Source organism: Sus scrofa, chromosome 12, assembly GCF_000003025.6.
Source record: "Sus scrofa isolate TJ Tabasco breed Duroc chromosome 12, Sscrofa11.1, whole genome shotgun sequence".
Classification (NCBI taxonomy): Eukaryota; Metazoa; Chordata; class Mammalia; order Artiodactyla; family Suidae; genus Sus; species Sus scrofa.
Genome location: NC_010454.4, coordinates 7,490,308 through 7,503,696, shown reverse-complemented (window position 1 = coordinate 7,503,696; position 13,389 = coordinate 7,490,308). Strand labels below are relative to the sequence as shown.

The 13,389-nt window shown below is 53.1% G+C and overlaps 1 protein-coding gene across 1 annotated transcript in view; it reads right to left on the bottom strand.

Moving 5' to 3' along the window:
• Positions 1-13,389, bottom strand: part of SDK2 (sidekick cell adhesion molecule 2) — a 285,180-nt gene that overhangs the window by 113,535 nt on the left and 158,256 nt on the right. The window contains 1 exon segment of the mRNA XM_021066690.1: positions 4,378-4,484. Coding sequence (XP_020922349.1) covers positions 4,378-4,480 — 103 coding nt within the window. The 5' untranslated portion in view covers positions 4,481-4,484.

The window sequence follows — 13,389 nt, the reverse complement described above, 5'->3', positions numbered from 1 at the left end:
TGGGCATATGGAGGTTCCCAGGCTAGGGGTCTAATCGGAGCTGTAGCAGCCGGCCTACACCACAGCCACAGCAACACAGGATCCAAGCTGCGTCTGTGACCTACACCACAGGTCACAGCAATGCTGGATCCCCAACCTGCTGAGCGAGGCCAGGGATCGAACCTTTAACCTCATGGTTCCTAGTCGGATTCATTAACCACTGAGCCACAATGGGAACTCCTATTTTATTTTGTTTTTCAGCCACACCCATGGCATATGGAAGTTGCTGGGCCAGGGATCAAATCTGAGCTGCAGCTGCAACCTACACCCCTGCTGCGGCAACACCAGATCCTTAACCCACTGTGCCAGGCTGGGGATCGAACCCATACCGCCACAGAGACAATGCTGGATCCTTAACCCACTGCACCACAGCGGGAACTCCTGGACACAAACTACTGCGGTCCAGGGGTGTCTTTCTGATTCTTCTGGACCCCTGACCCCAGTGGGAAACCCCTTCCACTCAGCATGACCTCATGTTGATTTTTCTCTTCTTGTCCTCAAGCAGCAGCAAGTGGTGAGGCTGGGACTCAGGCGGTCAAGGGTTCAGATCCTGCCTCTGGTGCTTCTTAGCTGTGACTGAGCCAAGTCCCCTCAACCACACTGAGCCTAGGTTTGCTCATCTGGAAATGGGGGTGGGGCTTGCTCTCTGCAGGTTGGGGTGGGGCAGGGACGGGGAGGGGGGGTTCCCTGCTCCATCCCCCTGGGCGAGTGCTTTTCTCCCATCAGATGGGAGCTTCTAAGGCTCCCCTAACTCTTTTGCTTTCGGGCCCCAAAGGCTGCAAAGTGCAGTTTCTGCCTGGGAGCTGCAGCTGGTGGTCAGAGAGGGCTGAACCTGGGTCTCCCCATACGTCTCCTGTAACCCCTTCAAGGTGTCCCGAGCTCTCTGCTCGGGGGCCTGTAACCGCATCTGCACAGCCCAGTAGTGGCCTGGTGGCCACATGGTGACAATCGTGGTCATGACCATGTCCGTCAGGTGCCTAAGCCCAAGGTGACAGGGAGCTCTGAGAGTCAGGGCAGGAGTGCCCCTATGAGAGGTGACAAAGGGGAGAGTGGCAGCCCACTGCTCTGCATTTGGCCAGGCAACTTTTTTTTTTTTTTTTTTTTTTTTTTTATGACCACACCTGCGGCATATGGAGGTTCCCAGGCTAGGGGTCCAATTGGAGCTGTAGCCACTAGCCTACACCACAACCACAGCAACGCCAGATCTGAGCCACATCTGCAACCTACACCACAGCTCATGGTAACACTGGATCCTTAACCCACTGAGCGAGGCCAGGGATTGAACCAGCATCCTCCCAGAGACTCTCAGGTCCTTAACCTGCTAAGACACAATGAGAACTCCTGACTGCAACTTTTGCTAGAAGTCATTACCACTCCATGGCCTGTTTCTTCCTTCTTGAAGGTGCTAATGTAGAAATTCACTGTAGCATTTGCTCCCGCTGATAGCGTGTATTATTTGCGGGCATTGCTAGGCTCATCAGTACATATGAGCTTAAGGAAGGGCAAAGCCTAGGGAGTAGGTGAACCAGACACATGTTAGAGCTGAGGAACCGGAGCTGGGGACGGCTCAGAGAGGGTCACTCACTTCCCTGGTGTCGCGCAGTGATGGAAGGCAGTCAGGATTTCAGTGGGGTCTGTCTGGCACCAAAGCCCACCCTCTTCCTTAAGCACACAGCCTCTGGTGGTGCTGGGCAGCCTGCCAACGCTGTCAGATACCCTCCCTCCCAACCCGCATCCCCACACAGCATCTCAGCAACTGCAGAGTCCCCAGGCTCCCTCCTGGGTCTGACCCAGGCCTTGCATGTCACTGCTACCTGGGGTCATTCCTGCCAGCATCACCTGGAGTGGTCCGGGACCCATGAACACATAATGTGGGGAGGGGGAGCTCAGGGTGCCCTCACCCCCAGGGGTCTGTGCCCGGGCCAGTGGTTAGGGTGTTGGGCAGCTCATCTCAGCCTCCTCTCATGCCCAGGTCGGTCTGAGCCCTTCTCTGCAGCGTGCGGAATCCCAGGTGCGCCCGGGTCCCTCTGCCCACCATCAGGGCACCTTCTTGTTTGCTCTGCACACGGGCCTGGTCACAAGCCACCCCTCAGCTTGGGGGTAGGAGAATACCTGTGGGTGGGGGGACAGGACCCATGTACCTGCCGGCCTCGTTTCCCGGAAGCATCCTCACCTGAGAAGGAACAAGCAGGTGAGGAGGGGGGAGGGGCCCTGGGTCCTGGATCCCCGGCCCAGCCCAGCAAAGAGCACTTCGGCCACACCGACACCGGGTCCCTTCCTTTCTGGGTCTGGTCAGCAGAGCCCGCCCAGGGGAGGCTGTCAACTCCTCTCAGGGGCTTTCAACTCCAGAGAGTTCCTATTGTCCTATGTTCCATGGGTCCTGTGAGTCAAAGATTTGGAACAGACACCCCACTTTCCCTGACAATCTAGACTGACTGGTGTCCTAAAAAGCCATTTCCAGCTGCATGTGTGAGCGCACACACACACACACACACACACACACACACACACGCGCACAGTCTCTCTAGAGGCTGATGCACAGCCACCCCTGCACCGCTGGACTACATGAAGCTCGGTGGGAGACCTCCCGTGCTGACAGCAGCCCTGATCCATCATTTTAATTCAGGGCTTTCCGCTCCTCCAGTAAGGTGAGTGGCCTTTAGTGCTGATTTACGGGACAATCCGTCCCCCACTCCTGATCACGCTTGTTTTCCATAATTATGGGAAACACTCTCTGCCTCACTCGAGGTTGGGTCGGGATTTCTCTGCCCACTTCCCTCTGAGGACTGAGCTCCCTCCTGTACTAAGTCAGAGTCAAGCCCCGGCGGGCCCTGGATGAGAGGGTGTCCTCTTTAAAAAAAAAATTCAGCCTCATTAAGGCTTTCCACACTCCCCTGTAGCCCACTGTGCAACCTTGGCCCTTTCCCCATTAAAAATCCTAGTGTGAGACGGCCCACGGTGGGGCTCATTTCTGGCACAGAGCAGCTATGTCAGAAGGGGGGGGGGCAGCGGAAAACCTACCCAGTGTCCTGCCATAATCTATGTGGGAGAAGAATCTGAAAGAGAATGGATGTGTGTACACGTATCACTGAATCGCTTTGCTACACAGCAGAAATTGTCATAACCTCGTAAAGCAGCTATGCTTCAATAAAACGTTTAAAAAATGAAGAAAAAAGAAGAATGGGGGGCAGGTCTGGGAGGGGGCATGGTGTTGATGGGTGCCCTGGCCCCCGGGAGGCCCCTGGGTTCTTCTGAAGCTTCTCTTTCTCCTTCCATCTGAAGAAGGCCCCCCGGGGCTCAGTGGCAATGGGGGAAGGCTGTGGCCCCAAAGGCTCAGTGGGGTCTATTACTTTACCCTCTGCGTGCCTGGCCTTCTCGGGAACTCCGACTTGTCACTGCCCCAATCCCTCTTAGAGTTATGGGCCCCTGAGACTGTAGGGACCCCGTGCTTTTATTACTCCAGGGCTGAGCCAGCTGGAGGATGGAAAAGTCAAGGTCATGAGGGAGGTGGGGCAGTCACCAAGAAGACCTCGGGAGGTCTGCCATGACAAAGATCCCCCAAGTTTAAGGCCAACCCTAGAGACCTTTGAAGCAGGTGACAGGGCCTCCTTTTCCAAAAGGAAGCAGCTGGTCCTATCTAAAGAGTGTGAACTCAGAGTCGGCAGAGGTGTGTGTCAGTCCTCAGAGGGAAGTGGGCAGTGGTGTGGCCTGAAAAGTTCCTGTCACCTCTTGGGGCCTTGGTTCTATCAACTTTAAGTTGATGGCACTGGCCCGGGTGGCAGGAAGGGCCACTGTTAGCACCCAATGAGAGGGAACCAGTGATCATGGAACCAATGGGCATGGAACCAATGAGCATGGGACCAATGGGCATGGGACCAATAGGCATGGAACCAGTGATCATGGGACCAATAGGCATGGAACCAGTGATCATGGACCAATAGGCATGGAACCTGTGATCATGGAACCAATAAGCAGGGAACCAATGGGCATGGAACCAATGGGTATGGAACAAATGAGCACAGAACCAATGGACATGAACCAATGGGCACAGGACCAATGAGCACTGAACCAATGAGCAGGGAACCAATCAGCATGGGACCAATGGGCATGGAATCAATGGGTATAGAACCAACGAGCACAGACCCAATGAGCACGACACCAATGGGCATGGAACCAGTGATGCTGGAACCAACGAGAGTGAAACCAATGGTCACGGAAAGCCGTGGCTGGGATTTGGCTCTATCTGGCACGTGGCTGGTGGGTGAGGACTCTGCAGACCCTCTCCTGCTTCACGATCGGCCCCACCCTGCCCTGCCCCCGCCCGCCTGTTGTACTCACAGGCCACTTGGACCTCCGTTTGCCGCTGCAGCAGGGCCCCCATCCGGTTACGCACGATGCAGCGGTAGAAGCCAGCATGGGTGCGGTCCAGGCTGGTGATCATGTACCTACGGGAAGAGGAGACAGCCCGTGAGCTAGTCAGTGGGCAGCAGTAGGAAGGCAGAGGTCAAGCCGGGGTCAGAGAGCAGAGGTTGCCACATCACCCTCTTCCATAAGGAAGGGTGCCAGAAAGCTCTTGACTCTTGGCTGTGTCAGGGGATCACAAACAGCCCGCTTCCCTAGGAAGGTCCCTCCCAAAGGCTTTTGCTCAGGTGCCCAGGAAGGAACCCGCACTCTGCCAAGCATGGGAGGTATTATGCTGGAGCCCTTGACCCGGCCGTGACCACCCTCCCAGGACTGTGTGGGGTCTGTTGGAGGCCACTGTCCACCCCCTGCCTGTGACTTGGATGACTGAGAAAGGTGGGGGCATTTCACTTTAGCCGGGCCAGGACTAACTTAAATGGATGGAGGTGACTGAGGCAGGGAAGTTTACACGCTTCCCCCAGTGCCTTGCATCCTCCGTCATTATAGCTTCGTGAACGGAAAAGGCAAAGCCTCTGGGCAGGGCAGGTTGGCTTTCTGTACATGTGGGCTCTGGGGCCAGGATGCAGGAACCCAGGGAGGCCCCAGGGGATCCAGCTTTGGGAGCATGTCACTGGCCCCCAAAGTGGCAGAGGCTGGTGTTGGGGGACAGGCAGCTGGAGAGCTGGCATGTGCTGTGCTGCCCAGGCTGAGAGGATGGAGGAGGCCAGGCTGGGTCACTGAGAGAAGCTTCTGGCAGAGGGACCGGGTGGGTGGTGGGTGCTCCCTGGGATGGAGGGGGCTAGTTCCCCTGGCACCCACCCCATGATCACCTTTCTGATCCCTGGGCAGTGAATGGTCCAACAGGGACCTCAGAGGAGCCAGGGGATTGTGCCTAGGATATAACTCTCCATCACTGGTGCCCTAGGGTTTGCCCAGCTGACCTGGTGGTCAAGTTCAATGTCGCCTGCTCCTAGGCTCTGCTGACCTTGGGACAGAGTCCCCTTATTCCTAGGAGCTGCCAAATTTGCTTCTACATGAGCTCTAGCCAGTGTCTATTATATTAGCATCATCATCTCACAATGATGAAACAAACGGCTACCACTTTCTGAGCACTGTCTATGCTCCAAATGCTGGACTGAGCATGTCATTCATTCCTTCACTCTGCCCAGCAGCTCTCAGGCTGTTGGATAGCAAGGGCCAGTAACACTGAAAAAAAAAAAAAAAAAAATGGGGCCAGACCTGAGACTGTCAACCTCTTCCTTGGCCAAGTAAGACCATTAAAACCGACCAGCCAAAAAACAAACAGGCAGGAGTTCCCCTCGTGGCGCAGTGGTTAACAAATCTGACTAGAAACCATGAGGTTGCAGGTTCGATCCCTGGCCTTGCTCAGTGGGTTAAGGATCTGGTGTTGCTGTGAGCTGTGGTGTAGGTTGCAGATGCCGGCTCAGATCCCACGTTGCTGTGGCTCTGGCATAGGCCAGTGGCTACAGCTCTGATTAGACCCCTAGCCTGGGAACCTCCACATGCCGTGGGAGTGGCCCTAGAAAAGACAAAAAACAAAACAAAACAAAAAAACAGGCAAACCATCGAGCAAATGCAGCAGCAGCAGCAGCAGCAACAAAATGATACAGGTCGGGAGAGAAAAAGAAATAGAAATGGTCAATATTGTATTTAAAAAGGACATTTGGGAGATCACACACACACAAAAAGACATGTGATCTCAGCAGAAAAGCCATTTTAATATAATTTAAAGTGAAATTGTATGCCACGCTCACTATGCTCGCTTCACTTTTCTCGTTTGATATGGATGGATGCAAATTCGTGGGTCTGAATATGAGAGTCTCTCACTTAACCTCCCTGCTAATCCTATGGAGGCGACACTTTCACAGGCCCCTCATTCTAGACGAGAGGAAACTGGGGTTCAGAGATGTCTCGTCATTGACCTGTGGTCTCACAGGCAGTAAGGGACAAGGACAGGGTGCCACAGAGCCTTGCTGATGCCTAACCAGCTCAACACTGACACTGTACCCCAAAGAGCCCCACCTTCCATCCTGGGACTACCCGTGCCCCAGACTCTCAGGGGGGTGTGTACACAGCCCGCACCGACTCTGCAGCATTATCCAGAACCTTCTGGCCGTCCAGGTCTCTTATCTCTGCCACCGGCTGCAGCTCTGATCTGCTGCTGGCTCCTGTGCACAGCAAGATGAGGAGGAGATAGGAGGCCTCCACGATCTGGCAAATTCCCTGCTCTCCCTCTATACCTTCCTCCAGCTCATCTCTCTTGCTTCGGCCCCATCACTCCCTCGGGGGCGGGGGAAGCGCGGGGGAAGCTGTCTGGTCTGAAATGTGATGGGGTGACCCGAGAGAGAAGATGGAAGGGGAGATTGGCTGGAAAAGCTCTCTATCTTTGAAAATGGAATCAGATATTATTAAAAAGCACCAGAGAGAGGAAAATGAACAGAAATGGCCAAACTCACAAAAAGATGCTCAGCCTCTGTCACCATGAAAGAAAGTCCAATAAAAACAGACCATATTCACATACCCGACTGCCAAAGATTTTCTTGTACAATTACACCCACAGCAAGAGCGAGAGGGAGGGGAGGCTGATCTTAGATCACTTGGTGAAAGCGCAAACTGGTCCAGCCTTTGGGGCAAAATCTATCAAAATAAGAATAGTCAGGGAGGAGTTCCCATTGTGGCTCAGTGGGTTAAGAACCTGATGCAGTCTCCATGAGGATGCGGGTTGATCCCTGGCCTCGCTCAGTTGGTTAAGGATCAGGCATTGCTGTAAGCTGTGGTGTAGGTCACAGATGGGGCTCAGATCCCATGTTGCTGTGGCTGTGGCGAAGGCCGGCAGCTGCAGCTCCAATTCAACCCCTAGCCTGAGAACTTCCATGTGCCACAGGTTCAGTCATATAAAGAAAAAAAGAAAAGTCAAAGAGTTCCCTGGTGGTGTAGCGGTTAGAGATCTGGCACTGTCACTTCTGTGGCGTGAGCTGGATCCTAGAACCTCCGTGGGCATGGTTTAAAAAATAATGAAAATTAAAATAAATATATTGATTGATCAAAAAGAATAGTCAAGTCTTTTGATGCCGAGGCTGCACTCCAGGGAGCTGGCCTTTGAGATGTACTTGTAAAAATGTGGGGAAAAACAGGTGGAAAGCTGTTCACAGTGGCTTTGCTTGTAGAGGCAGAGACAAAAACTAGAAGCAGCGTAAACATCCATCAAAAATTGAGCTGAATCAATGAATGATGCTGCGGCCACAGCATGAACAAGGAACACCTGCATAGGATGAGCTAGAACGGTCTCCGAGATGCATAAAGCATGGAGAGGAAGTCGAAGCCGGAAAGGGGGGATGTTTATGGAAATAAAAACATGACGAAGTAAGAGGTTAAACAATGTCACAGCCAAAATTTTAGGCACGAGAACAGTCATATTCTTATCACTTATAAGTTGCTATTGATACAAGCTACCAAACCCTTTGTCCAACTGGCCAATAAAAATAATTGAGTTTGTGAGCAAAAAAAATTAAAAAAACAACAAAAAGCTCAAAGAATAGTGTAAATGGTGTGATACCAAGGGGCGAAGAGGGAATATATTTGTTTCTATTTGCACACACGTAACCACATGTACATGCATTTTTTCAGGATGGATATTCCCAAACACGTCATGATCTTTTGGGAGAGATACTGGGGACACAGAGGGGGCAACTTCTACTTTTCGATTTTATGTCTTTCTATGCCACCAGAATGTTCTTTATCGTAAGCATATATTGCTTTTGCTTTTAAAATAAAATTTAAAAATGCACTTTGAGCATATAACTTCAGTATATATTATCAAAAAGACACCAGGGACTCTTTGCATCTGTGTTTGTCTGCCGATGTCAGCGACGTGGTGAAATTTCAACTTAATAAAAGTAGATTTCTTCTCTTTCTTTCTTGCTCTCTCTCTTTCTCTTTCTCTCTCTCTCTCTCCCTCTGTCTCTCTCTTTCTTTCTTTGCCGTGCCAGCAACATGTGGAAGTTCCCAGGCTAGGGATCAAATCTGCACACAGCAGCAACCCAGTCCACTGCAGTGACAATGCTGGATCCTTAACCTGCTGAGCCAGCAGGGAACTCCATAAAAGCAGATTTCTGCAGAAAACTCTATGTTCATTTGCTTCAGCCAGGAAGCCCCAGGCCCCACCTGGGGCCCTGAGGAAGGCCAGCTGGCTGCAGGCCGGCCCCTCTCTGGAGCCAGCAGAGGAGGGCTGGCTCTGGGCCTCCCCTTAGCCTCCACTGTGGGGACGGCGGGTGCTCCTTGGCTGGGCAGAGTGCGGGATGCAGCCCTTCTCCCGGTCTGGTGCTCCCCGGCCTGGGAGACCTACCTCTGGCTTGCAGGCAACATTATTTAAAGTAACAGTTCCGCCTGCTGCCTTTCCTACCAGGGAAACTCGCTTCACTCCAACCAAATTGCCTCCCAGGCAGGTGGAAGAGGCCGTTGGCCTGCATCTCGGTGTGCAAATCCAGCACTGTCAGCATCGCCAGCATCCGTGATAAAGACAGTAACAGCTTCCTCCGGGCCCTCAGGACACACAGCCTACAGCTCTCTCCTGCCCCAGCCACCTGTGGCTGCAGGCCTGGCAGGGAACTGGATGAGCTCTGGGGATGGACGAAATACCCTCTGCAGGAGGGTGCACACCTGATTGGTCAAGACAGAGCCTGGCATTGGAGAGAGTGCCAGGGCTTCTGACATACGGAAAATTAGGCTTGACTTTCCCTTCTGTGCTTTCTTAGAGGAGTGTGGCCTGGGCAAGTTATGGGACCTTGCAAGCCTCCGTTTTACCACCTATAAAATGGGGACAATAATGGCTGTTTAAACATTTTTCTCTGGCTGGGGTCAGATCTGAGCCGCAGCTGCAGCAAAGCTGGATCCTTAACCCTCTGTGCCAGGCAGGGGATCGAATCTGTATCTCAGGGCTCCAGAGACACAGCCAATCCCACTCTGCCACAGCAGAACTCCTAAAACTTAACATTTTAATTTATTTTACCTCTTTTTTTGGCCGTACCTGTGGCATGAGAATGTTCCCAGGCCAGGGATGGAATCCGTGCTACAGCAGAGACCTAGCCACAGCAGTGACAATGCTGAATCTTTAACCCACTGAGCCACCAGGGAACTGTTTTTTTTTTTTTTTTTCAAAATTGAAGTATAGTTACTGTACGATATTACATGTCACAGGCGTACAATAGAGTGATTCACAGTTTTTAAAGCTTATACTCCATTTACAGTTATTATAAAATATTGGCTCCATTCTTCGTGTTGTACAATAGATCCTTGTAGCTTATGTTATACCTAATAGTTTGTACCTCTTACTCTCCTACCCCTATATTGCCCCTCCCCGCTTCCCCACTGGCAACCAGGGGTTGTGTTCTCTGGAGCTGTGAGTCTGTTTTTTTTGTTATATTCACTAGTTTGTTGTGTTCTTTAGATTCCACATATAAATGATACCATTAGTAATTGTCTTTTTATGCCTGACTTATTTCACATAGCATAACACCCTCCAAGTCCATCCATGTTGCTGCAAATGGCAAAAATTTTCATTCTTTTTCATGGCTGTGTAGTATTCCATTATATATATATATATATATATATATATATATATATATATATATATATATAGCTATCTCACATATCCTCTCTCCATTCATCTGTTGATGGACACTTAGGTTATTTCAATCATGCCCGTCTTTGATGGGAGCCCTGGACTTGCAAGCCTGGCACACGGCAGGTGTTACACAAGGGTTTGTCACATGAGGGAGGACATGTATGAGTCACTGGTGGAGAGTGGAAGGTACCTGAGTGAGGTGGAAAGTTCAGAGAGAAGGACGAAGAGGGTGTGGAAGGACCCTGCTCCCTACCTGAGTGAGTGGCTCTGGGCTAAGTATCAGGGGAGCACAGATTTCCTGGCCTGGCAAATGCTTCACTACACCCCATGGACATGAACCCCAACCATCCCCAGCCACCAGTGAAGGGTTTGCCACCTCCCTTGGTCGTTTCATCCTTCCCACTGGTGGAGGGGTCTTCACCTCTGTCCCTAAGCTGCCAGCAGACTGTGTCCTCTTGCCCTCCCCCCTTGGGGACTCTGGGGATAGCAAGGGAATGAATGACACCTTCCCTTCCCAAATCTGTCCCCTCAGCCCCTTGAACCTAGTGAGCCTCTCTTCTGTCAGTCTGAGCTCCAGCCTCTTGGTCACCTCTGTCTAGATCCTCATCCTGGCTGACCTGTCATCTCCTTCTCCATCCAATGAGGGACAGTCTCAGGGGCGTGGCTCCAGGGCCTGGGAACACCTGGACTCACCTGCCTCTAGACCCCTGCAAAGCGCTGCTTATTTACCGATTTCTTATGGGACATATACTCCCAGGATTCAAAATTCAAAGAACAAAAGAGAAACTACACAGTACGCATCTCTCTCATCCCAGCTGCCTGGTCATGTCTCACCTCCAACACACACACACACGCACGCACACGCACACGCACAGAGGAAACCACTGTTACCATTTCTTGAGTACCCTCTCAGAATTTCTTAGGCTACTGTGAGGAAATGCGAATTTATAATCCCTCCCCCTTTCAGCAGGAGACACGGCCTCCTGGACCCTGGACGTGCTGTCCTGCTCCCTGCTTCGTGCACATGACACGATGTCTTGAGACCCTCCCACAACTGCACTTAGAGCTTCCGCAGGCTCTTGACACTGCAGGGCAGCCAGGAATCTCCTGGATGGGAGGAGCTTGCCTCACTCCCCTTAGACGGTCAAAGGGAGCAGGTCTCCGGGGTTAGAGAGTCATGGGGGCTGGCCTTGGGGCCGGGGTGGAAAGAAAGGAAGACACACAAGAATCCACACTGTCCATTTTGCCCCGTCACAGAGGGTCCTGATTTAACCCGCGGGACCTGGGCAGCGAGGTCCATTCCTCCTAGAGGAAGGGCTGGGCTCAGGGCAGAAGGCACGTGGCCACAAGGCGGGGGGACAGAGAATCAGGTTTTTAGAGACACAAGCTGGACAGGGGAGAAATAACCACCTGAAAATGCGGCGTCTTCTCCAGCACTCGGGGAAACACACAATGCCCTTTTTGGCTCGAGTCCTTGAGTGTCACAGTTGATATTTAAAATGATTCTTACTCACATTAAATAAGATATTTCAATTCCACAAAGCTGTCAGGAGCTGATGCGGACACCAGAAATAATAGGCACGCTCTCCTTGTGTTGTCCTCGCTTGTAAATCAGAAGCCAGGGATGCACGTGTGATGCTCACACAGGGGGAAGGGTGGCTCACATTCGTGCCCACGTGTACATGTTGGGGACACACACTTGTGCAACCCACACCCCCACACTCACAGTAGACGTGTGTACTCAGCACACACATGTACACACACACTTGTGTGCACACACTCATTTCTGCCCACGTGCACATATGCTCACACAGGCACACACCTGTGCACACACACAATATGCACACTCACGCACACACCTGTGCACACACCAACGCACATAAATGCATGCTCATTCACTCCTGTAAACACCCCCCCACTCCTGCGCACACAGGCAACACCCCTAGGGGGACACAGATTCCTGGCCACTCCCACCCGAGGTCACCAGGTCCACCTGCCTTTACAGCCCCCTCACCCCCTGCCCTGTGCCACCCCATTGAGATGTGCTCAGGAGAGGGACCAAGCTCAGGCTGGTCCCCTTCCACCCAAGCCACACCTTCCAGGGTCCGAGATTCCTGACACACTGGCCCCTTGGCTGGTCCCAGGGCTTTTTCCTCCAACGGCCCTGCGTGGAGGGGGGAGGCAGGCAAAAGAGGGGCGGCACTGAGGTTTGGGGAGCAGAGCTCCCCCAGCCTCTCCCCCCGCCCACCTCCGGCTCCGTGGCCGAGGTGTGAGCTCTCACCTGCCAGGCCTCTGCTCCATCAGGGGACTGTGCTGGGATGGGGTGGGAGGTGTCAGCGGGAGCTCCCTGCAAGCGTTGCTGTAGGTGCCTTGCGGACGGTGGGGGGGGGGGACGCCCAGGCAGCGGCAGCAGAGCTCCAGGGACCCAGGCCTCCTCCCCTCTTCCCGCGGGCTTTCGGGAACCGGGGAACCACCGAGGCGCCCACTTCAGGGCGTGTCTGTGCTCGTGTGGGCGTGTCCTCAGACACCTGGGCCACACACGTGCCCCTGTCTACAGCAGGGGGACAGCTCTGTAGGTGGTGACAGGCTGGAAATGGACCCTGTCTTGTGGGGTTGCTTTTGCAAAGATTTTGCAGGAACGAAGGCAACACCATTCAGGGTGATTTAAAGGGGAAAGTACAGGCACCAGGAGATAAATGATAATAACGATGGGCCATTGCACCGTGAGCGCAACGATTAGCAGGATAAGAAACGCCTCTGTTCGGAGGGCTCTCCCGCTCATCCGCTCAGGTCACCTCTCAATATGGTAGGAGCGCCGTGCTGACCGAATCCTCAGCGTACAGACGGGGCCCAGGGCGATGGAGAAAGTGGCCCACAGGTCACACAGCTAGGAAGCTCCTAGGCACGGGCCACACAGAGAGCAGACGCATCTCCACTGGACACAAACCAAGCAGCCTGGGGTCTCTCCTTCTTGGGCTCTGCTGTGGTCTACACCCTCCGCCTCAAACACAGACCGTGGATGGTGGGGGAACAGAGGCGTTTCTGAGCAGGGCCTGAGAAGTTGGTCTGGAGCCCCTTAAAGAGGATGCAGTTGCTAAGAGTAATAGCCTAGGGACCGTGGGGACCCCGGGGGAGGGGGCCTGGCTGCTCAGAAAACTCTTTAGCCAGACTTTGGGTTTCAGAAGGTGGTCAGGTGTGAGGCGGATCGGGAATGGAAATAAATTGTTGTGTGGATGGCCCCTGGGGCGTGGGGGTCTTCCCTTGGGCTTCAGCCTGAGGATCCGGAACTCAGGGGGATGGGGGAG